This window comes from Mus caroli, unplaced genomic scaffold, assembly GCF_978045245.1.
Source record: "Mus caroli unplaced genomic scaffold, Mus_caroli_1 scaffold_12, whole genome shotgun sequence".
NCBI classification, from domain to species: domain Eukaryota; kingdom Metazoa; phylum Chordata; class Mammalia; order Rodentia; family Muridae; genus Mus; species Mus caroli.
The window spans coordinates 118,856,473-118,882,493 of NW_028227267.1; the positions used below are offsets into that span (position 1 = coordinate 118,856,473).

Consider the following 26,021-nt stretch of genomic DNA (forward strand, 5'->3'; position numbering starts at 1 on the left):
CAGTAATTCCACTCCAAAGGATCCAACACCCTCTTATGGCCTCCATGGGCATCAGGCATGCACATGGTACATAAATAAACATGCAAGCAGAACACTAGTACACATGAAATAAAAGGAAAATCTAAACATGAAAACAGCAGTGCCTATTTGCAGGGAGCAATAAAACACTTAGGGCTTTGCCAGCCTTTAATGCCTCAGCCCTGCACATCGACCCCCAAATCTATTTACCACCCCCAAACCTATCTACCACCCCCAAATCTATCTACCACCCCCAAATCTATCTGCCACTGAGATGGTTTGGCCTGACCCAGGCTGAGAGAGAACACGGGGAGAAGGTGGCTCTGCTGACCAACTTTAGCTGTGAACAGAAGAGGCTCTTTTAACAATCCTTTGCAGTTTCTCCTGTTGCTGTGTTATGTTCTGGACACGAAGCCATGCCTAACGCAGACCCAGCAGGACACAGAGCTGAGGACCTCAGTTACCAGGCCCTGGAGTTTCAGACATAACAATGTACCCAACAGGCATCTTCCATCAAGAGACCAGCTAGAGCTTCCCAAAGTGAGGTGCCAGATTCCCACACTCACCCTCCTGTAAGCATGGGAGAGAGGCTTAGAGGAGGCAAAACACCCTCAAACCTATGCCTTCCCCAGTCAGCCAGCACTAGAAATACGCTCCAGAAATCTAAAAGGGGAAACTGCTTGAAAAGAAAGAAGAAACGTGAGACAAGGTCCTTCTGACATTAAACAGAACGCAAACCCACACACAGGGTCTGGGACACTGCAGGCTCTGTTCGCTCTGCCAAAGCCTCTCGGGACGCCTCCAGGGCCACCCTAGTGAACAAACTCCCTTCTGAAGTGCAAATGTGCTTTGGCAGGTACCAGTCACTTAGCTATTTATGTCAGGCCACGTGACTCCCTTACCATCATGTAAGACCTAACGTCAAGCTGAGATCATTCACACTGAAACTGTTAAGTCCTGACAGTGAATAAAGGGGGCGGGGGAGGGGTAGCTCTGAGCACCTGCAGTGGGTGATGAGCATCCAGAGGATGAGACATGGGAGATGGGGGTACTTTCAAATGCCAGAGTGTAGAGTGGGGAAGGAAGCCAAGGAGCTCCAAGCATCTTCAAAAATGCCTTCCTACTGACAGAGTACCAATGGCCTCCAGGCCAGGAAAGGCAGCAGGTCTATGGATGCTCAGACTTCCTCTTCCCTCCTACTTTACCACAGAACTCATCCCCAGGTGTTACTGACATCACTGTCCTGGGTCCTGCCTCTCCCTCACTGACTGCAAGGAGATCGCTACAATTGGGTTAAGAAACTGTCGTCCAGGTGAGGCTTTTGAGGTAAGATAGCCCTCAGATGCCTTTAATTAATCAGACTCTGGAGTCACCTGGTCCCTGCTACAGGCTCCTCCCTCCTGCCTCTGTCTGAAGAGCCTTAGACTTAGTTAGCAATGGGAAGGAAGATGTCGATGGCACCGCAGCCCCTCCAGTACTTCGGAGGCAGGGGGCTTTCCTCTGGATTTTTCTCATGTTAGGAAACAGCAGCAGAGACAAAAGGGCAGCCATGGTGCCAGGAACCTTCTGAGACATCACACTAAGAGACCTTGGGTTTACCTGAACTAGTTAAACAAGATGACTACCAGCTGAGGACTAAGAAGACGAGGCCAACATGAAGCATGGCACAGCACCGAGGTATCAGAGGGACACTGTCTGGGGCAACCCAGACCCCAGGCAGGGGAGAGCAAGGGGAAGCTTCTCCCGGGGTCCTGTGCTCTTCCTGGTATTCGATTTTTTTAAGGCAGGGACTCCAACTTGGAAAAATGATGGGCCTAACAAAAGGTAGATCTGTCTCAGACACTCAAACTCAACCAAATCACAAGTACGTGCCCTCCTGACCTGCAGCACAGCCACCTCCTGGGGGGGGGGGGCGCTCCAGCATGCAGCAGTCAGGTAATCACACTTCAAAACATGCCCTGACCCTCCAAAGTACGGAGGGGAGCTTGCCGTTATCTCTAGCTGATAGTGACCCCAGTTTGATGTGATAGAACACGCCAGCCCCCATCCAGGGCTGTGCAGGCTTCAGATTGGCACACGCACTGCTCAGCCCATAAGGCTGCTCTGGCTGGCTCATCCTGACTTGCACCATACGACCTGGGCGTTTGCCTTTATCCTTCAAAGCCTGGCTCACGAGGCTCCCCTCATCCCTTTTCTGCCACTCCTGCTCAGCGGGTACACACAGACCTTTTGATCTTGGAGGGAACTCTGCAATTTTTTCCCTCATGTTCATGTCTGTTTCCCACGCTAGACCAGGACAGGCTCCTATTCAGCTGTCATCTGTCTGGCTTTCCGTCACTCAGCTGGTGCTGGTGCTCATGTTGGAATGCTTTCCCACATTGCTTGCCTTGACTTGGCTTTTACACACTGCCTTCATACCCTGATGCTACACTTCCAGGCACACTCTGATGTCGCGAGGCACCTGGTTCTGGAACCAGACCACTGTCCTGAAACTTGGCCTTCTTCCTCGGTGAGCTGCAGGACTTAAGAGGACTTTGGCCTTTCCCTTTGTCTCTTCATGGAGAAGATCAAGGCCTTCGCCTTAGCCCATGGCATTGTCCTGAGAACTAAAAGAGTAAACAGAGGTGCAAAAGGCCTTAGAACCTGGTGGCAAGCAGTTACCACCGCCAGGCAGTGCCGGCACTCACCTTTAATCCCAGCAGAGCACTGCACACACAGCATATTTTGTTAAATGTTTCAATGCATCATAAAGATGTGGCACTGGTGAGTTAGAGGCAAGAGGCTTAACAGCCTACACACACACACACACACACACACACACCCTGGAGATCATCTGAGGCGGAACGCTTTCTCTTCTTTCCTGTCTGGTTTACCTGCCTAGCCTCTGGCTGAATTTCCTTAAATCCGGGTCTGTTCTCTCCATCTCTAACAGCGCATTAGTTCAGCCCACTGTAACCTGTCACTCTGTGCGAACGACCTCACCCCTGGATTTCCCTTTCTCTAATCCACCAGCTACTATGCAGTCTTGAGTGATCTTTTTAGAACAGGAATCTGACTATGTCTTTTTCTTGTTTAAAATTTTCAGTTATCAGGATTGCAATGCCAACACTTGGGAGAATCGGGCAGGAGAATAATAGATAGTAGCCTTGGCCACTGAGTCAAACATTGTCTCCAAATAATCATCTCCATCTCCCCCCCCTCCTCCTCCTCCCCCTCCCCTCCCCCTCCCCCTCCAGTAGATGATTCTCTAAAATACTAAAGACCCACTGTGGTCTTGCCTCTGCTTACGTCTGCGGGCTCTTGAGTCCCCTCTGTGCCTCCACACTTGTCTTCTGGACAGTGAGGCCCCCCCACCACACTATGCACTTAACTAGAACCTCTGCGAAGGCTTCAGCGTCCCCCGTGGCTCCCCTCTAGAAATGACTATGTCCTGCACTTACACCTTCTTCAGTTCTTTCCCCAGGGACTTCAGGGGCTCTCCTGTCACCCAGTGTCCCTCGAATCTCAAGTCGATCTACCCGCTAGCTCTACAGGCTGTCTGGGACCAGCATCTGTGGTTTCTCCTGTCTCAGCACCCTATGGTTAGCAGGGATCCATTACCATTTGGTAATTAGAGAAATCATGGGGTCAGTGAGCGGGAAGGACAACGTTTGAGGCATCCTTCCAACTGTTCTCCAAAAGTAAAGCACAGAGAAATACTAAGGTCTAAGACCAGACCTCCAAGAGCATTACTCATGTCAAAGCCTGGAGGGCACACAGGGAATGCCAACGACATGAAAGGGTTAAGGTACTTAGCTTGTGGGCTACAACCATCCCCACATCTGAGAACCCCACAAATCCTCCCCACAGAGGGTGAGTACAGGCGTGGCCTACCTTCTGAAGAAGAGAAGAGAGCCAGGTCTATAGGAATATAATCTCAGCACTTAGGAGGCAGGGGAGTTCAAGACCAGCCTCAGCCACACAGGACAATCTCAAAAGATAGAGTCCAATAGGAGAGCAGAGAATGGGGTGGGGGAAGGGAGGAACCTCAGCTAGGGACTAGTTCTGAATCGTCCCTCCCTGAAGTTCATAACTCACACCTATTGTTTTCTAGGATATTTTTCATTGGCTAAAAAAATGTTACTCAGAAAGTATGTTTAGAGAAGGTTTTTGATTAATTGATATTTGAGAATGATAACATAGCCTTTTATTCAACATTTTAGTTTACATCTAGATAAAGGGCGTTAACTATCCTTAGAATGCACAGGAGTTACAGAAGACATCAGCATTTACTCTGTCTCTGTAACGATGCAGAGTCTCCACTTCAGGAGGCAGGTGTGTGTGTGTGTGTGTGTGTGTGTGTGTGTGTGTGTGTGTATTTGTGTGTATTTGTGTGTATTTGTGTCTATGTGTGTGTGTCTAGTGTGTGTGAGTGTGTGAGAGTGTGTGTGTGTACATGTGTGTTTGTGTATGTATGCGTGTATGTGTATATGTGTGTGTGTATGTATGTGTGAGTGTGCACGCACACCTATGTGTTGTCTGTATGAGTGTATGTGTATGTATGCATGTGCCTCTGTGTGTATGTGTTCATGTGTATGCACGCACACATGCGCAGTGCATTTGTGGCTGCCTGTGTACATTTGTAGGTCTGTCAGTATTCTTTGGAACCCTCTCTGACCCCTTTGTTCTATCTGCTGACATTCCTGTGTTAGTAAAGACAGGAAAATGGAGAAACAAACCAAGATTACTGGAGGATGCAGCTGCTAGAATGGAATTTTTCTTTCATCAGAATAAACCAAGAATCCCTATAAATACTAGTGTGATCTGCTTTATGAACAGGCTATTTCCCTTAATGTGGGAATTTACAAATGTACTCAAAAGCTAACCCTTAGCTCTAGGATTCTAGCCAATGCATGCTTTATCAGACCACTTATATGTCAAATCTCTGTCTATAACTTCAAGAAAGTACTTAGTTCAGCAACTTATGCTGCATAACCTGTTTATTCTAGTATTTTTTAAAGATTCAATTATGTTATGAATAGTTGGAGTGGAGGTATAAGTAGGATGTTGGATTCCCTGAAATTGGAGTCACAGAAAGTTGTAAATGACCTGATGTGGGTGCTGGGAACAGAACAGAGGTCCTGGGGGTGGTGTGTGTGTGTGTGTGTGTGTGTGTGTGTGTGTGTGTGTGAGCGCACGCGCGCGTGTGCACGTGGTAAGTACTCCTAACCACTGAACCATCTCTCCAGTCCCCTGTTTATTCTATATTTTAAAAATATGAATTACGAGGCTAGAGAGATGGCTCAGTGGTTAAGAGCACTGACTGCTCTTCCAGAGGTCCTGAGTTCAATTCCCAGCAACCACATAGTGGCTCACAACCATCTGTAATGGGATCTGATGCTGTCTTCTGGTATATTTGAAGACAATGACAGTGTATTCACATATATAAAATGAATAAATCTTTTTTATAAAACACATACATATATATATATATATGTGTGTGTGCTACATACATATGTGTGTGTGTGTGTATTTTTTTTCTATAATGCAGTTAAACTGGGGGTTGGGTAAGAACTCTGCCTTCTCTGGTACATGCAGGCAAAGACCAACGCATGAGAGAGTAACAACGAGTATGGAGTGGGCTTTCCACAAGGGTTGGGGGAAGTGGATAGTGGGGGTAAGTAGGGAAGCAGGGATCCAATTAGTATCTCAGTTAAAGCATGCACGTAAGGATATCTGAAGTCGACTGAAACAGCAAGCTTCTATGAGGGCCAGCCAGCAAACGTTCTTAATCTACTGCCAAGTATTATGAGGTTCTGTCTTAACAGCACAACTCTGCCACTGCTAAGGCACCAGACTGCTATGTAAATAAGCAAAAAAGCAGCTGGACAATAAAATGCTATTTATAAAAACAAACGGGAGAAGAGATTTGACCCACAGGGTTATTATTTGCTGATCCTTAGACAGAAAAGGGAGAAAATAGACAAAAGACCCTAGGAACCAAAGAGCGGGTGAATATCTGATCTCAGGCAAGAATATCTACACGCAAAAGTCATAGGCAAAGCTGAAGAGAAAAAGGCTGTGTTCAGGTTCATCTCCCCGCAACATCTTGCTAGTGAAACAAGAAATAAGGAAGTAAAGGCTGCTAAGACGGCTGAGCAGGTAAAGGCAACTGCCGTCAAGTTCGGTGAGTTCAATGCCAGGCTGCCTGTGGTAAAACTGGAAAGCCAACTCCTACAAACTGTCCCCGAGCTCCACACCACACTTGACAAGCATGCATGTGTGCATGATCATGCACGCACACTAAACAGACTGATGCTGTTTAAAATAAATAAATTAATTAAAGCCAGGCAGTGCCTACACACAGCTTTAATCCCAAGCACTCAGGAGTCAGAGGCAGGGGGATCTCAGAGTTGGAAGTCAACCTGGTCTACAGAATGAGTCTCAGGACAGACAGAGCTACACAGAAAAACCACGTCTGGAAAATAAGTAAACAAATAAACAAATATAGTGCTGTGAATTAAAGGCTTTTTAAAAACTTCCTTCTGTGTCTAGAGAGATGCTCAGTGGTTAAGAGCACTTGATGTTCTTCCAGAGGACATAGGTTTAGATCCTATCATCCTGTGGCAGCTCACAATCATCTGTAACTCCAGTTCCAGGGGATCCAATACCCTCTTTCTGGCCTCCAGGGGCAGCAGTGGATGGCTGTGGGGGTGTGTGTGTGTGTGTGTGTGTGTGTGTGTGTGTGTGTGTAAATGAAGGTCTAATAATGCATAAAAAAGAATAAACTTTTAAAATCACTTCTATCAAGAGCACACTAGAAGCCGAGGCATGAGGAGCACAAGTTTGAGGCTAGCCTGGGCTACATAGTGAAAACCAGTCTTAAAATACAATAAGAAAGAAAAGTCCTTCTTGCCTTAATAATTCACTTTTATGAATCAGGCCTACAGAAATAACTGTGTAGTCACACAGTACTTTGGTGTAAATCTAATTTACAACAATCTAAATGTATTAACAGCAGTATCTAAAAAATTATAGTAATACCTAACAATGGACATATATGATGTATATATTTAATCATATTTTAAAAGCTGTTCCGAATATAAGAAATTGTTTGTAATAAAGTAGAAGTTAAAAGGACATCAGAGACTTCTAGAGTATGACCCCACTTTTAATATTTGCACATGCAGAGAAAATCATTACAAAGCAATATACTGCGCATTAGGTGGTGGTGATGCCCAGCCTGCTGGGTTATGGGTGGCTTGTTTCTCTTTAATCTCTGAATTTTCTACAATAATTACATAGTCTCTGTATAAAAATAACAAATGATCCTCTGAAAAAGCCAGAAAACCAGAGCTGCTCTCCAAGGCTAGGAGAGCGATGTGACCGCCCACCCTGCAGAGGGCAAGGCTGGAGTGGAGCATTAGCAAGCACACTCATCTGGCTACACTCCTCTGTCTTTGGGTCTGCTGCTCTCTCCTTCTGAATCTGCAAGAAAACAGCTATCCCAGCCCTAAAAGGGCGAAGACCTCCCAGAACAAACACATTCCATCCTTTCAATGGAACATTTCAGAATTCTCCCAGGACATGGAAGAATGCTAAAGCTTCCAGAGGCAGAGGCTAAACCAAGGCTGATGTTACTCGCCAAAGCAGACCGGGATCCAAGTCTCTGCAGTCTGTTTAACAGGGAACCCCATCAGCAGCTGAACAGAGGGTGAAACTGAAGGCTGCCCTTCACAGGGGGAGAACACAAACTTGTTTGCCTTGAGAAATGTGTTTAAACGTATTACTATAGGGGGGCAGAGACAGGAGCACATGCTACAACACAGACGTGAAGGTCAGAGGATATGAGTCAATTATCAACTTCCATCACGTAGGTACTGGGGACTGAACTAACATCATCAGGCTTAGTGGCAAGCACCCTTACCTACTGAGCCATCTAATAGCTCTTCTCTTGAATTTTTTTAAACTCCTTATTTTCTGCCAAACAATCCACAATATAGACCAAGACCCTTTAAAAGTAAGTATTCCACCGGGCATGGTGGCGTACGCCTTTAATCCCAGCACTTGGGAGGCAGAGGCAGGTGAATTTCTGAGTTTGAGGCCAGCCTGGTCTACAGCGTGAGTTCCAGGACAGCCAGGGCCACACAGAGAAACCCTGTCTCGAGAAAAAAAAAAAAGTAAGTATTCCCTGACCTAACTATTCCAGGTCTAGAAGTCACCTAAAAAGCAATCTGATAAGCATTTAAAACACGAATATAAGGATGCTTACCATAATGGGAGGGGGGCGGGGGAAGCAATCATGAGTACTGATTAAATGAAATGTTCCAGGGCTGGAGAGATGGCACAGAGGTTAAGAGCACTGGCTGCTTTTCCAGAGGACCCAGGTTCCATGTTCAGCACCCACACAGCAACTCACAACTGTAACTCCAGTTCCAGGTGATCTGAACCCTCACACAGACATGCATGCATGCAAGACACCAATGCACATAAAATAAAAATAAATGAAAAATTTCCCAGCACTTGGGAGGCAAAGGCAGAAGGATCCCTATGAGTTCAAGGTCAGTCTGGCCTACAGAGCTAGTTCCAGGGCAGTCAAGCTACACAAAGAAACCCTGTCTCAAAAAACATGAATGAATGAATGAATGAATGAGTAAATAAATACATAAACACAAAATGTTGCATACATAAGATGAAATACTATTAAGAATGAGATGTGGCCCCAAATGCCAGCCCTGGTTCCACTGGCCCCTGAAGTGGCTAGAAGAAAGACATCCAGGTACCTGCCACCAAGGCCCATGTATGGTTTGGCAGTCCTGTTGCAGCTGGCGTCTGTGTCGATGTCTGTGGCCCAAGTTACCACCAAAAGCCAAGCAGATATCTGGTCTGGGCTGCCACCAGAGACTATGTGGGATATCTGAGGGCCATGCTGCTGTAGGGGTAGGGATGGGGGTGGGGTGGGGTGGGGTAAGTCTAGATCCAAGGTCTTATGGCAGTTGAGATCAAAGCCCATGCAGATATCCTTGGTCTCGATGGCTGCCTGAGGCACTGTGCTGATATGGTCCCACCCCTTGCCTGGGCAACACAGTAGAGCTGACCCTGACTGCAGGGGAGTAGGTGGGCTGACCCGAGGGTGTGAGAGTAGGAAAGCTGACCCCGCCTCTCATCTGCTATAGGGTAGTGGGGCAGGGAAGAGAAGCTCCCCCACCCCACCCCCCATCCCTCAATGCCTGCAGCAGGCGGGTGAACAGCCTCCAAGGTCAAGAGCCAGAGAGGTGGCCCTGCTCCTTTCTAGCTGTAGAACTCAGGAGAGGGAGCCCTATACCTTGCCTGGGCAACACGATAGAGCTGGCTCTGGTGGCAAAGGCAAAGAACAGGCATATGAATCTGGTGGGGCAGAGAAAGACACAATTGAGACCCTACTAAAATCAATGCTTTTTTTATGAGCATATCTGTGATCTATATATATGGATGATACCCTGAAATATTTTGTCTTGAAATATTTATACCAATCATTTTCTCTGTACAGTGGACATAAGGCTGCTCAATTTCCACAATCAGTGTTTTCTGCCTGTTATAGTTTAATGAGTGCTAAAATAAATAAATCTCACTGTTAAGTAAAATGGTGCATACTGATGAAGCCTTGGAGCAGGTCTTCCTCTGCAGTAGACAGGCCCCGCCCTCTCCCCACTCTGCAGCAGGCGGGTCCTGCCCTTCTTCCTCTGCAGCAGACAGGTCCTGTCCCCGTCTCCTCTCCAACAGACAGGTCCCACCCCTCCCTTCCTCCTCTGCAGTTTGTTAGGACCTGCCCCCTCCTTCACTGCAGACAGTTCCTGCCTCATCTTTTTCTGAAATAAATAGGCCCCTCCCCATCTTCCTCTGCAGTTGATAGGTCCCGCCCCCTCCTCCTCTGTAGACAGGTCACATCCCTCCTCCTCTGTAGATAGGTCCCGCCCCTCCTCCTCTGTAGTAAACAGGTCCCGCCCCCTCCTCCTCTGTAGTAAGCAGGTCCCGCTCTTTCCTCCTCTGGAGCAGACAGGTCCTGCCCCCTCTTTCTCTGCTGAATGTAGGCTGCACAACCTGCAACTACACAGCAGGGTACCCTGAGCTAAGATGCAGGGGAAAACTCAGACTGAGAGCCAACTGCTCCTTGAAAACATCAGCCTAACTCACTGCAGTGATCTAAACAGAGAGCAGAATCCACTGAGCATCATGAGGAAAGGCACTGAAGGAACACACAAAACAAACTATCCACAGCCAAGGTCCTGCAACCAGCGCTGGAACCTTGCAGGCAGTGCTGAGGCGTTGGTGGGTGCCCCAACACTGGAAAGCCAAGAGGCTCCTCCCACCAGATGCAGCAAGGCAGGCAGAGGGTATTACTGAAGAACAGTTATAACAGTCAAAGCCCAGCCTTACTCTTCCCAAATGCCTCAAGCTCCTTAACACACCACCATTTTGCATTTACACCTTCTGCCTGCCCGCTAGTTCAATGCACCCCATCCCAAAGATATATACAGACACACATCAGAAAGACTGGGGGTTCTTAGTGGCCAAAGAGAAGGGTGTCATCTATTCTGTGCTCTTTAAACAGTATCCAATGTCAAATGGCTGTTAATTAGCATACAAGTCAAAAGACCTTCACAGTCAACGGTTTTTGTAAGAACTAGAAAGGACCAAGTCTGAAGGAAGCTAAAATACTCAGAAAAATCTTGATGCTATGAAAGGCTAAATTCTATACTAGTTTAACCATGAAAAAACTTCAATTTTAAGGTAATAGGGACAAAAACTAAAGTATTAAATTTACAATGGGCAAAATAAAGAGTTGCATTATCCCAGTATGATAATGGGATATAAATAACACGATAATAAATGATATGCATAATGAAAGAAACTCAAGGGTCTGGAGAGATGGCTCAGTCAACAAAGGCCCTTCAAGTAGGACCTGAGTTCAATCCCTAAGAACCACATAAAAATGGCAGGTGCACTTGTAATTAGCACTGAGGGGTCAGAGATAGGCTCGCTGGCCAGTCTGGCCTTAGCAGTGAGCTCTGGGCCAAGGAGAGAACCTGTCTCAAATGAAGTGTACAGTGTTGAGAATGGCACCAAGGTTTTCCTCTAGCCTCCATGTGTGCAGCAGAAGTACATGTACACACAGGAACACACACACACACGTGTGCACGCGTGCGCACAGACACGCACACATCAAGAAAAATTGAAGACTAGTCGGTTTATTCTCCCTTTGTGCCCTTACTCCTGGTATGCAGCAGCAATCCAGTTCTAACTGACCAACCTCTCTTTCCCTCAGCTATGATCAGCAGAAACACGATATATCACACACAGTAACACAAGAGGTGTTTACTTCTCCCACAATTACAGAAAGGAAGTCAAATATGACAGTGCTGGCCATGAGCAGAATGGGACTTTCTCAGAGGAAGAAAGTGGAACTGACAATGTCTGCTTCAGCTTACGCTTTCCCCGCTGTGGAAGGTTTAGATGGACTGGCCTCCTGCCAGACAACCTATGTGCCACCCTCAGATCAGCTACAGCAGCCTGGATGTGAGCATCTCCAGGGCTGCTGCTTGCCCAGCAAGAACAAGCAATCAGGACAAACTCCCAACGCAGTGAGCTAATACGTCCAATTACTCTGCAAAGCAAAAATCCCGAGGAAAAATCTATACTCAAGAATGAGATCCCAACTCAATCTTCCACATCAATTGTGCTAAAATTGGCAGTCAACATTTAAATGGGAAGACTAGGGAAAGGTCTCAGATGGAAGCAGAGGAACCCGGAAGCAGTGTCATACCCAGAACACACCCGCACACCCGCACTCGTATGCATATGCACACATGCGCACACACACACACACACACACACACACACATACACATACAGTGGCATGCACCTGTAGTTCCAGAGCTGGCAGTTAGAGACAGGCATATTCCTGAGAGTTGCCAACTAGCCTTAGCTACTCTGCAAATTCCAGGCTGGTGTGAGACACTGTCTCATAAAACAAACCATAACATAGATGGAGCCTAAGAAAAGCATCCAAAGGCTGTGCTCCGGTCTCCACACATATATACAGGTACTCCAGGACACACATGTGCAACCACACAGATAGACAGATAGATGATAGATAGATAGATAGATAGATAGATAGACAGACAGACTGACTTGAACTTCAATCATTCTACACTTACCAGATAAGTTCATTTTCCAGGGTAAATGGAGAGGATCCCTCGTTGTTTAAATATAAACAGAACCTTCCTGTAGACACTTTACATTCCCCAACCTTACAAAGCTGGAGACTGCACTCAAACATCTGTGCTTACTTGCTTCTCTTGATGATCACAGGGAGGCTCCTCTTCACCATATAGCTCTCTGCTTGCTAATTTACATACTGCCTTATTCCAAAAGTGACTCACACACATAAGATCAAAAAAAGCAGATGGGACAAGGCGTACTGTCACAAATGATGACCATGAAATAAGAAGCAAGAGTTAATCGGTTAAAAGTCCTTCTGGTCGGTACTTGTACCTGTCAGAGTAGAGAGGGTCTCTCAGAAGTCTGAAACCCTATCAACTTCAAAAAATAGCCAGGTGTGGTGGTGCACACCTTTAATTCCAGATCTCAGGAGGTAGAGGCAAGTGGATCTCTGTGAACTTGAGCCCAGCCTGGTCTACACAGAAAGTTTCAGGTTAACCAAAGCTCCATAATGAGACCTTGTCTTGAAAGAAAGAAAGAAAGAAAGAAAGAAAGAAAGAAAGAAAGAAAGAAGAAAGAAAGAGAGAGAGAGAGAGAAAGAAAGAAGAGAAGAGGAGAAAAAGGAAAAGAAAAGGAAAGGAAAGGAAAAGAAAAGAAAAAGAAAAAGAAAAAGAAAAAGAAAAAGAAAAAGAAAAAGAAAAAGAAAAAGAAAAAGAAAAAGCAAAGGCAATCAAAGCAAGTTTCGAATGGTGGTGCATGCCTTTAAAACAGCACTTAGGAAGCAAGTGAAATTTGAATCATACCAAGTTCCAGGCCAGCCTAAGAGACCCTATCTCAAACCACCCTCCACCCCCACATAAACACACTAATGCAGTTGTTACTCAGGAAAACACAATCACTAGGAATATGGTGAGAAGAGATTTCTCTCCAGGCTTGTCATAAAGAAGATACCAAAAAAAAAACCCCAAAAAAACAAAAAACAGAAAAACAACAACAACTATGCAACTGCTTACAATTGGCACAACGGGGCCCACCCTGAGAGCCTGGGACAAGTCAGTCACTTAATACGCTGCGATAAGTACTGTTTTATCTGAATTCAGAAGATAAAGAGCAGATGAGAATGAAGAGCAGACAGATGACGCCCACAGTCACACAGCGAGGAAGTAATGGATGTGGGTTTTCAACACTGAAGGCTGGCTCCAGAATCGCACTCTTTAAAGAAATAACAGTTCATTAATATGTATGTACTTATGTGTGTTTGTGTACAAGAATGCGTATGTGGATGTGGGTATTAAAGGAGGCAGAAGAAAGTCTCAGAGCCAGTATAGAACAGGAGAAAAATCGCAAAACTGGTCCAGAAGAAACTTCGCTGAGACCAAAACATGGCTGTGAGGGCATCCATCTGGCTCTGGCTGGTGAGCGGATCCTGGAGATTTCTAGTCTCTACAGTTAGGGGGCGCTCATGTTTTCAGCCTATCCCACCATGAACAACACAGTCCCTCCTCCTAGAGGGTTTGGTATGCACTGAGTGGTTAGAGACTATAATATAAAGCAGTAGTCCTCACCTTCTTAAGGTTGTGACCCTTCCTTTAATACAGTTCCTCATGTGGCGGTGACCCCCAACCAAAAACCACTTTTCGTTGCGACTTCATTACTGTAATTTTGCTGTTATGAATTGTAATACAAGGATCTGTGTTTGCCGATGGCCTTAGGTGACCCTATAAAGGGGTTGTTTGATCCCCTCCCAGGTGTCAAGACCCACAGGTTGAAAACTGCAGCTGGAAGGGTGGATGAAGTTCAGTTGTTACCTGCTGACACTTGTGGCAAAGTCACAAGTTGGAGGCATCACCAGGGCTACAGATAAGACAGACACCTTCCCAAACAAAGCTGGAGGCCCTAGCAAGGACCCACATGTATCTGAAGATTAGGTCAGGGTGTTTTTGCATGGAGATGACCCAAGGTGACAGTGGGTAGGTCTTGCTGGGATGCTCTGGAGTAATACTGGGCATCTGTAGGTGCCTCACTTGAGAAGAGCTACCTGAACAAAGACCTGGGAGAGCCCAGGCAAGAGCCATGCAAAGCCAAGATGGAGATGTCCCAGGAAGCCTTGATGGCCAGAGTGAAGTGAATACTAAGGAGAATCAAGGGAAAAGCAAGCAGATGGAGAGGAGGAAGTGTGGGGTGGGTGGTCCCATTGTGGAAACAGACCTCTATATGGGTTCTGCAGCAGAGGAGGAACGTGACCTGACTTTCATTCCCAAAGACAAACTCTGCCTGATGTGCACAAAGAGGATCAGGGAGCACACACAGAATCCAGAAGTCCAGTGGGGTCTTTCCACCTAGCGGCATCTTGGTGGACAGCAGTGGCCCACGCGGTACATAGGAACTGTGTGTCAGAAACCCAGGCCTGACAAAGGTCTGACAAAGCCAGAAGCAGGTCACTATTGTCTGGTGCCATCAAAAAAAGGAAAACACAGGGGTGGGGTGGTCATCAAGTCAGGTTAACCAAAGACAAGTCAGTCTGGCTAGAAGGAGCAAAAGCCTACAGCACAGGTTGGGAGCACCACTGCGCAGGGTGGGAGCACTATTGCGCAGGGTGGGAGCACCATTGCACAGGGTGGGAGCACCATTGCACAGGGTGGGAGCACCATTACACAGGGTGGGAGCACTATTGCACAGGGTGGGAATACTGCCCTGACTAACCCAACTCAGGTAGGTCCTAAGCTTGGCTGGTTATGGGTAGGTGATGGGAAAGCGCACCGTAATGGGCTCTAGTCCTTCTACTCTCTGACAGCAGTTATTCTCCAAAGGATATTTCAAAATATGGCAGAGCTTAAAATATTCAACAGTTAATATAGCACCACTTCCATTCCATACCAAATATAACACTGACTCCTAAGCCGCATCTGACATCTCATATGCTGTTCTCCCTTCCTCCTCCTGAGCCTTCTGAGTGCTGGCCACACAAGCCCCTCAACAAAACCCCACGCCCTCCCTGGGCTCCTGCAGATCCAATTCCAAGGTACATACAGGGCACCAACACCCCCTCCTCGGGCAGCATTCCTGCCTGTCTGTGTGCCTCACCCTACTGAGCAACCGCCTGCCAGGCTCACACGCAAACTCACACATGTCCTTGTCCCCACTCATACTGACAAAAACTGCAGTTAGAACAGAAGGGAAAATGGCAAGGCGTCCTGAGGGAGGAGGAGACCAATATGTGCTTCCTAGCAGCCTGGTACAGAAGAGGTCACTGAGAGACACACCCATCTGTGACTTGACGCCTCTTCAAGCACGGGCACAACACGGAAGCGCCGGGTCATGACCCATACACATTAGAATTGAGTTTTAAGAAAAATAAAACTATAAATATTTGTCTCTGTGTCCAGCACAGCTTTCTTTCATGATTCCTTTACTGGGCTCTCCCTGAATGAGAGGTCTGACCACAAGCCATTAGTAAGACAAGCCTAGCCAAGTCAAAGGCTGAGAGATAAAGAGGCTGGATAATTCACCATCAGTGGGGAAGGGGGTCACACGTGAATGTCTGAACATGCATTTTGCTACAAATGACTGCTAAAACTACCAAGAACCCACCCAGAAGGCTGTAAACTGCTTTAGAGAACTAGTCTAACGAGACACCGCTCTCCATCTCCTGTCTGCACTTACCTTGCATTAATACACAGCATCCTCACACATGCAAAGAGGTGCTTCAAATTTAAATTTAAGATTACTGGTTACTCATTCATACAGACAATATATGCATATTTACATATATACATACATACACATATATATACATATACACACACACACACACACACACACACAAGCATATGGAAACAGATGTGAGCTGCTTCACAACTAAAGACTAGCTTTATGCTAACACCATTAAGCTACTTGTTAATTAAATGAGACGGCATTTTACCAGGCAGAAGGCGATCGATAGTTCAGAGTCTTCCTTTGACCAATCGTATGCTGTATATTCAAGGGCATTACCCTCTCCCGGCTGCTTGCACATGTAAGCACAGTTTCTCTCAAAAACGGTGCGGATGCCTTTGAAGAGAATCACACTGGTAGTGCAGCCCATCCCCGAAGTGTGCACATCCAGACTTCTAGCAATCTCTACACCATCCCCACATCAGCTTCTTTGGCTCATCAGACACAGGCTTCCTCTGTACCATCTTCACGACAAGCAGTTACCAGCACCGGAACAGAAGGAAGCGCCAGGCTGTTACACTAGAATCCGTTCCTGCCCAACAGCCTCACAAAAAATAAAAAGGATCCAGGCTCCCCGTGTAGAACAGGAAGGGTGGGTGGTGCAAAATCAAGATGACACACCTCAGATGCACCAAGACTGTGAAAGTATCGTTTCCCCCCCCCCCCCCCCCAGCAAACGGCCTCACAGCTAATACACGAAAGCAAATGTGCAGAGAGGATTAGCATGGGCTGGTGGGAAATGCTGGCACCTTGGATCTGCCTGGGACTGCTCTAAATCTCAGAACCTGCCCAAAATGCAAAAGGCAGTGCCAGACAGCCACCCTGCTGCAGATGATGCTGCTGCTGCTGCTGAAGGCACAAAGGATTCTCGTCTGCTGCAAGAAATCACTCTCCCAGAATGCTTCGCCTAGCATCTCTATTAGCAAACATCTCTTTCCTTGACCTAAATATGCTGCTTGTTTAATCTTGCATCAATGAGAAAACAGACAAGCCAAGGAAAGGAGGAAATACAGTCTAAAAACGGTGAAAATGCCGAGATGCCTGCTGCCATGGAAACACGTGTAAGCAACTTCAGACAACCTTTTACACGTAATGGTAACAGCCTGCTGGCAGTAGAGCATAGAAGAACATGCGAAGAGTGTGGTCTTGACTTCTGCACACCTCTCCTCTTCACTAGAGTGCTAACCAGGTGGGTGCTGCTTAAGGTACCCAGAGACATGAACAGGAACATGGACAGAGAGCTACCCCATCTGGCTGGCCATGTGTCTCTAAAGCAGCACTCTATATAGTCTGCAAAGGCAGGTCTGTGCTGTAGTCTCATTCACAATCAACATTAGTATTTTTGATCCACAGCAAATTCAGGTCCTTCCACCACAGACTCAGTGACATCACAGTGAATCACGTGACTCTTAGGGAAGGGATGATAGAGAAGTTCTTGGTTGACAAGAATACATTTCCCTGTTTGCATGTAGGGCACACCCTCCCACTTACAACGCATATTTAGAAAAAGGCTGCCATTCCAAGATATAACAATCCTTAACTATAACAACTGAATACCCAGGGAAGTATCAGAAAGCCATGTACAGAGTAAGCAGCTCACTGTCCTGTCATATGATCCCCAAATGACTAGATGTCGTGTTTTATCCTCTGTCTGTCTCTGTCTGTCTCTGTCTCTCTCTGTCTTTCTCTCTCTCTGGTATTCTTTGAAAATGCATCTAAATAGCCACATAAAACCAAAGCAGTGAAGGCACAGCCACACACAAAGGACAGCGGCTCTGTGGGGTCTGGACTGCAACACCAGGCAGCAATGCCATTAGAAGACCAGGAGCCACGGGGATGCTCCATATGACAGAAGGGCAGGCGTTCAGAGCCCCAGAACCTTTGTAAACACTGGATAGTGGCCACCTATCACTTCCTAGCACTTAGGAAACAGACAGGGAATCTAAGGAGCAGGCTAGCTAGCTGGGCTAGCCAGAAATCAGTGAGGTCTACATTCAAATTGTTCTTTAATAAATACAGTGGAGAGTGATGGAAGATCCTTAGCATTAATCTCTGATCTCTGCACTGACCTCTGTTACCCATACATTGAACCAGGCTTGAGTGCATGCTCATCAACATATATACAAACACACAGCACAACACACACATACAGAGTACACAACACGACACATAAAGCACAACACAGCACATGCACACAGCAAAACATACACGCACACATACCCAGACACACGTGCATACACACACATATACATACACAGCACAACACTGCACACACCCATACAGAGTGCACACCGCATAACATACCACCGCACAGCACATGTACATGCACATACACACACACAGCATGCAGGACAGTACACAGAGAGCACAGAATACACACACACAGGGCAGTACATACAAAGCACAGAATACACACAGGCAAGACAGTACACATACACGCATACACAAAGTGTGCACACACATACAGCACAGCATAGGCAGGAACACACACACACACTATAAAGCTCAAGACTGTATTGACTACCTGACATCAGAAGATCCAAGCCTCCATGAGCCACTAACAAACAACATGTCAGAGGCAGGCAAACAACATGGAAATTCATCGACACAAACTTAATACTGGAGACTCTAAAACTCCAAACATGTAGATTGTGATGTAATTGTCTTGAGAATTTAGGGAAAAAGTCTATTTAGTTTGCTTTCCACCACACGTTACATAGAAATAGAAATGGTACCAGGAAATTTTAATTTATTGTCTTCATCAATTTTAGATATCCCAGGCACAAAAACAAGAGATCCCTGAAGACACAAAGATTATGATTGAAAATACAAAGAATACTTCAAAATGGATCATAAATTATGAGGAAATTTTAAGCTGTTAGTACACTTTGTTCGGTTGAACCTCCTTTTAAGCCCTGTTTTAATAGGCATGATGAATGTCTGCTATCCCAGGACTCGGGGATCTGGACTTGAGGCCACCCTGATCGACGTAGTGAGCTCCAGGCTGGCATGGATTACACAGCAAGAACCTATATCAACAACTACAATTGACACCTGGTTTAGGAGCTGTAGAGATGGCTCAGTGGTTAAGCACACTAGAAGCTCTTTAAGAGGACCCAGGTTCACTTCCCAACACCTACATGACAGCTCAATGTGACTCTAGTTCCACAGGATCCGATGCCCTCTTCTGCACTTCTGGCTTCCATGAGTACCACGCACACACGACACACACATGGCACACATACACACACACACACACACACATATAGAGAGAGAAAGGCACTCACGCATAAACACTCCACAATATAAGAAGAAAGTACCAGTGCATGCCATGTGAATGGATCTGAAAAACACCAGGCTAAGTAAAAGAAGCCGGTCATAACTTGCATGGCAAAATTCCATTTAAATGAAATGGCCAAGATGAAATCCACAGAGACAGAAAACACAGCTGAGCATGGTAACTCATCCTTCAAAGACCACTCATGCCAGCACTCTGGGACTGAGGCAGGAGAAACATGAATTTGAAACCACCCTGAGCTAGCTACTCATGAGATAGAAGAGAGGAAGGGGAGAGTGGAGGCGAGTGCTTACCTACCTAGGATCATAAAAATGTCCCCAAACTAGAGCATTCCTAATACATAAGCGTTCTATACATGACCCACAGTCTATGTCTACCCTAGTAATGTGACTCACACTAAGAAGGACTTCTGCGCTGAGCTCAAGAGCATCTGAACTCCATTTCTGTCCAATGCCAACACCTCATCTCGCTGCCCCATCTGAGCAAGCTGACAGGAGAGTCAGGTGAATCCTTTTTTTTTGACATCAGTAAGAAATTAAACAACGGAATGAACCCTGACTCCCAGATGGCCTTCTCTGTCCACTCCATAAGCTGCCAGGTCCAAATCAGTAACAGGAGCAATCATAACCAAGAAGTTTTGAGAGCACAGCTGCACCTCTTTCTTGTTCCACACGCCACGAGGATTTGCTCTGTGGTCTAATGCAGTCATCGTCCCTGGTGAGCCGAATGGTTTTTGAAAGCTGCTCAGGGCAAGGGGTTCTGTGACCAACAAGCCACCAGAAAGCCCGATGGACTGTCTGTTCAGGCTGAGCTCTGCTGACCTCTTAGTGGTCACAGAAGGCGCTGTGGTGCAGCTGGGGCCCACAGCAGGCATGATGTCCCAAGCTTAGAGCCCCCTCAGTCTGGAGCAATGGATCCCATCTGTAGCACTCCCTTGCCAGTGTCTGTTTTAAATGTCTTCTAAAAGTCAAATCAAAGATTTCCCTATTGCTCTCCCAGGAAATCTAGATAAAGAACCGGGGGGGGGGGGGGGTCTGAAAGTATAAACTGAAGCTAACATGTTTCAAACCGAGCCATATTCTGCTAGATTAGCCTCTGGTCTATTTTGGAGATGAAGGAGCGGTGGATTCCCTCCTGGCTTAAAAAGATGAAGCTCCTCTTACGCGACGACAACAAGCCACAGTCACAAAACCTCAAGACAGAACCTAGAATCCAACCCAGCATGCCAGTCACTTCTCTGAAATACCACCATAACAGTCTCCTTCCCCCCGCTGGCTGACTCTCAGAGCTCTCAGTAGCATCCCATGAACCCCGTGGAACAAACCTTACATAAGCTGACCTTTGCATGTCCTGTTCATTAGATCAACCACACGACCCTGTGCCCACCACACGTTAACAAGTTGGATCTTTCTTTCCTTTTGTATCAAATTTTTTTCCCCAGTCATGAGGATCAAATGCAGGTCCTCACACATACCAGGCAAGTGCATCAGTAAGAAGAGAACACTAGATGTCTAGGAATGGTACAGAGAGTTGTGTGGCACACGTAGGTGCTGGGAATTGAACCTGGGACCTCTGGAAGGGCAGCCAGTATGTTTAACCTCAGAGCCATATCTCCAGCCCCTATATAAAGGGTTTCTTTTACATAAAGGAGATAAAGGTAAGGTACTGACTGTATTCCCAACATCTGGGAGTCAGAAGCAGGAGGACCGCTACAAGTTCCAGTTCTTCATGACCTATAGAGCAAACACCATGCCAGCCCAGACAACAGAGTGACTCTGTCTCAGAAGGAAGGAACAGCTGGGCGTGGTGGCACACGCCTTTAATCACAGCGCTCGGGAGGCAGAGGCAGGCGGATTTCTGAGTTCAAGGCCAGCCTGGTCTATAAAGTGAGTTTCAGGACAGCCAGGGCTACACAGAGAAACCTGTCTCAGAGGGAAAAAAAAAAAAAAAAAAAAGGAACAAACTCTCTTAGCATTGTGTGTTTTAAGCCTCAAAGATTTAGGCTTATTGTGTATTTAATATTTTGTGTATATATAATGTATTGTTGCATTTAAAAAAAATGGAAAGGTCATACCTGAAATCCTGTCTTTTAAACAGATATAATTTTTAAATGAAAAACTGTCAACAGGGTCCAACGGCCATTAAACTTGAGGACATTGTGCTACGTAAAATAAGTCAGACACAGGAGATCACATGGTTTTGCTTACATGAGGGGCTGGATCAGTGACGTTCATGGCTAAGGTGGTCCTGATTTATGCCACACTGAAGAAAACCAAGCAAAGAAAGCTGAATGGTTACTACTTTCCCATCTCTCTGGAACAAGCACGGTGTAAGAACAGCTTCCCATGAGGGTAACTAGCCTTTTCCAGCCCTCTCTCCCATGGTGCCTCGACCCTCACAAGGGCAGAGACGCTGGAGAAACAAGCTTCGTGGTGTTTATTCCCTACTTTCCCTAGGTCCTGGCCTCCTGGGAATAGCCCTTTGAGCATGCATCATCCGAGGAAAGGGTAGCTGAGACTTCGAATTCTGACTCACACACGACTTCAGCCCCTTTCACTGGGCTATAAAGAATGAGGCAACAGAGTCCCATGGATCGTTAACCCCTCAGCTCTGGGAGACGCCAGAGCAGCCAGGCTTCAATTACAGTTATGAGAGGTCGCAGAGCAAAACTCACGCTACTGAGGGAGCTCAGATCTTTACAGAGAAACCAATAAATCCAGAAATGCTGATCCTGTGTTAACTGTAAGATGCTACTGAAGGAGCTCAGCCACTGGCCTCAGTGCCTCTCTGAACACCCCGAAGCAAGGTGCCAGAGGAAGGAGGCTGACTACATAAAGGACTGAAGCCAGGCAGGAAGCGCCAAGGGCCCAGGTATAAGGAGAGTAGAGGAAAAACAGAGAAGCAGGGTAAACTGTAGGGGCCAAAAGGATTCTCTTTTTTTGGCAGACATCTGAGAAGGTCCAGGTGCAGCAAAGCACCCTGAATTTGAATAACAGACACAGCAAAGAGAGCACATTGGACCCTCCAAACAGTGTGTGTTCACAGACAGAGTGACAGCCGCCGAAAGCCCTGACAGGCAGACACAGACTGACATTCAGACTACCCACTTCAGTTACTTTTAGAAGCTGAGTCTTCCCCTGTTGCTGTAGTGGCATGGAGACACCGTGACCATGCTCCTCAGAAAATGTGAGACCACACCAAACTAAAAACAGTCATAAGGTATGTTTATAGCATCTTTAAAAAAAAAATCATTACACATTGCGTGTGGCCAGAGGAGGTGCCTTGGTGGTTAGGAGCACTGGCTGCTCTTCTGGAGGATCCTGGTTCAATTCCCAGCACCCACAAGGTGGCTTGCAACCATCTGTAAACCCTAGAGATCTGTTCCAGAGATCCGATGCCTTCTTCTGAACTCCACAGTCATGTGGGCAGGCACAAAGTGCACATACATAAATATGCACACATAGATCTTTCAAAAGCTTTTAAATGCTGACACAATTTAAAAAAATTTTTTACAGTTTAATCAGGTTTTCATTAGCTTCATCAAGATAGGGAACAAGAAGGGCAGCAGTCACCTCTCAGAAACACAGGAGAGAGAAAAAGAACGTTTTTTTTTGTTGTTGTTAAGCAGAGTCAAAAGACAAAATACACGTTCCTCTATTTAGGCTTCTAGTGAAGTCAAAAAGAACTAGCCTAGTCTGTGTCTTTGCTGACGGGTGAGAGAGTACTCCCTGAGAAGCTGAAGCAGAGGGACCATCACTCCAAGGCCAGCATGGGCTATGTACAAAGGCCCTGCACCACCCCACTTCCCGCACACCCCCTCCCCCCCCAAAAAATAAAGAAAAGAAAGAAAGAAATTAAATCATTTCTCTAATGCCTTCAAAGTTTTATTTTCAAAAAGACAAACCAGTTAGGAGCTTCAACAATTCACTCTTTGTCTCTCTGCCCATCTTTCTCTGCTCCCTTCCCTCTCCCTCCTTGGTGTTTCTTATAGAGTCCCACGTAGCACAGACGGAGGCCACCTCTGAACCCCTGATGCTCCTGCCTCTCCCTCCCAGGGGAATTTTCAAAATCATTTCTATATGAGCCAGTTGAAAACCACGGCTTTGTGCTTTTGCTTCTAGCATGACTTCACTCAAACATTCCCTGATATGAACGTGGATATAACTAGGTCAGAGAAACGGAGTAAGACCATGCCATCCAAGCTGATTAAAACTAGAAAGGACCAAAAAGAGATATCCGGCATGTGGGTGAGAAGTCACTGGGGAAATGCAAATTAAGGCCACAATGAGATGATTTCAGCATCAACTGACAGGTAAGTTTTAAATAGAAATATAGTTAGTAATGCTGAGGATGTAAAAAAAAAAAAAAAAAAGCTGGAAGTTCTGCATACTGCCAATGGAAATATAAAACAGCACAATTTCTTCAGAACCAATATGGCAGTTCTTTAAATAGAGTTACCATACGATCCAGCCAGGCCACTCCTGATGAAACACACAACTCAAGTAGAAGGCCACGTCCACACAAAAACGTAAGCATGACTGTTCTTAGCAACAAGCCAAATGCTCATTCACTGATCATCACACAAATAAGGTGGGGCACAAGTGGAATGTTCCTCTGACATGGAAATACATAGAATACTGACAGACAACCTTTGAAAACATTCCCAGTAGAAGCAGCCAGTGATGAAGGTCTGTGCATTTCATCAGTTCATTTCCAGAACAGGCAAGCGCACAAAGAAAGAAAGTAGATGGGGGCTGGAGAGATACAACATGTGCTGCTCAATCATGAGGAACAGGGAGGAGGGATCCCAGCATCTACCTCCAGTGGCTCAAAACCTCCTGCAACTTTGGTTCCAAGGGATCTGATGCCCACTTTTGCCTCTACTGCAGCTGTACACACATGGGCACATAAATTCACATAGGCCCATAAAGTAACTCTTTATATTTTTTTTTCTTTTTGGAAAAGAAAGTAGATAAATGGTTATCATAGAACTAGGTTGGAGGGTAACAGCCAAGAGGTCCAGAGCTTGACTGGAGAAGGACGCATTAATATCCTGAGAACCAGTGAACAATGCCTTTAATGAGTGAGTTACATGGTATGAGAATCACAGCTGACAAAGGTGTTAACAAGACAGGACAGATACAAAGCTGCATTTCTCTTGAGGGTACCCCGTGCCCCCTCTAACACAGCCGATGCCCCAAGCACTCCTGGAATCATACATGTGGGAAAAAGACAGTGCAGGAAAAGACAGCAGGATTGTTTTTTGATCAAGGGCCAGTTAAAGCTATTGTCCTTAATATTTACAGTCCACCTAACAGAACCCTCTCGTGTGGTCAATAACTCTGCCTCATTCATTATGGAAGGCAAAGTTTAGACCTAAGTTCCTGGCCATCTATCCCAATTTGTCCAAAGAAATTTCTTTTACAGACATTTTCCCACAAGATATTCATCTTGGCTTTGACCACAAGGCTCTCATGATCCAAGACAAAAATACCGTTTGGAGAAAAAGTCAGAGGATGGAAAGAGATTAATAAAGATTTTTTTTTTTTCTTAACTACTCATGTCAGAAAACCTGCTATATTTAGGCTAGCCTAGTCATCTAGCCAGTTAGGAAATGTAAATGTTAAAGGTAAACGTTAATAAAAGCCCACTCTGTGTACTCGGGAACTGTGCCTTGCTGTGTCTGGTCCTGGGCTCAGACTAAGTCTCATTACCTCAATTCTACCAATTCAAAACGTTAAGCTGTGTGGGTGACACCCTCCATGGTAGCCAGCCTTTGATTTCCACAGAATCCCATCCTCATGCTCCGATCCCCTGAGGGGTGTGGCCTTCTGCCCACTGCACCAGGTGTGGAATCAGACTGAGACGCCAACCCTAGCAAAAGCATCAGGAGTTAGAGAACACACAAGGTCAAGCTTCTCTTTAGATCAGGAGCTTGCCAAGTACTGTCAACCATGGGTCACACTGAGAAATGCAGCTTAGATTGTGGCCTAGCAAATGTGTATAAAGACTTCTACTTTATAACACGTGCCTCATGGCGACTTACCATTCCAATCACTCAGCTTTATTATAATTCACTAGAAGGTAGAAGGGGGAGTGGTCACTGCCCACTGAACTGTTTCCAGAGCCAGTTCACAGACTGCCATTTAAATCCCACTAAATGCACCAATTATTAAGGGCATCTCCAGCAATCAGAAACACATCTGTAGTGGCTGGCTCAGTAGAAGGAAACTGAACACAATTATGAAAAAAAAACACTCTGGAAGGCAGAGTCCTACCTCACATGACGCTGCATTTGCTTTGAATCAGCTGTCTCTGAAAACTCGAAGACACTGGTGGGAATGCCCTCCACTGCTGTAACAACCCACTCAACCCACTCACTGCTTCTTATGCCCGCTACCCAGAGGTCCTGGTTTTAGAAGAATGTTCCCATCAAAGGGAAACAATGTTTTCAGTGAATTAAAGGCAGGACAGTCACTTGGTCATTTGGAACTCAAGTCTTCAACCACGCAGAAAGGACAGTCTGCAGCTCTAAGTGCTCAGTGCTACCTCCTGAGCATAAGGCACACCATGCCGTCCTTCTTCAGGGCTTTCATTTCTGAGAGGCCCAGAAAGGAAGCTGGGAACCTAAGCAAACCTAAGGATTGGGGCCTTCAGAAGTCCATCAAATAAACAATCCATCAGGGGAGGCCCCAGGAGAGACACAGGAAACATGTGAATAAGGAAAGGACATAAATACCTACTCCCAGTGGTGGATGGCTGCCTCCTGTCAGTGAGGTGGAGACACACTCTGACCTCTCCTCCTTACTCC

General features: G+C 46.1%; 1 protein-coding gene across 20 annotated transcripts in view; it reads right to left on the minus strand.

Moving 5' to 3' along the window:
* Window positions 1-26,021, minus strand: part of Dock9 (dedicator of cytokinesis 9) — a 254,311-nt gene that overhangs the window by 177,592 nt on the left and 50,698 nt on the right. For 5 of the 20 annotated variants that reach the window (XM_085828882.1, XM_085828876.1, XM_085828887.1 and 2 more), the window contains exon 1: window positions 16,121-16,473. The exons of 14 other annotated variants lie outside the window; for them this stretch is intronic. In XM_085828882.1, the coding sequence (XP_085685008.1) occupies window positions 16,121-16,282 (162 nt within the window). In that variant the 5' untranslated portion in view covers window positions 16,283-16,473. Of the gene's footprint in view, window positions 1-16,120; window positions 16,474-26,021 lie in introns of those variants that run through there. One more of the 20 variants, XM_085828877.1, reaches the window with a different exon arrangement.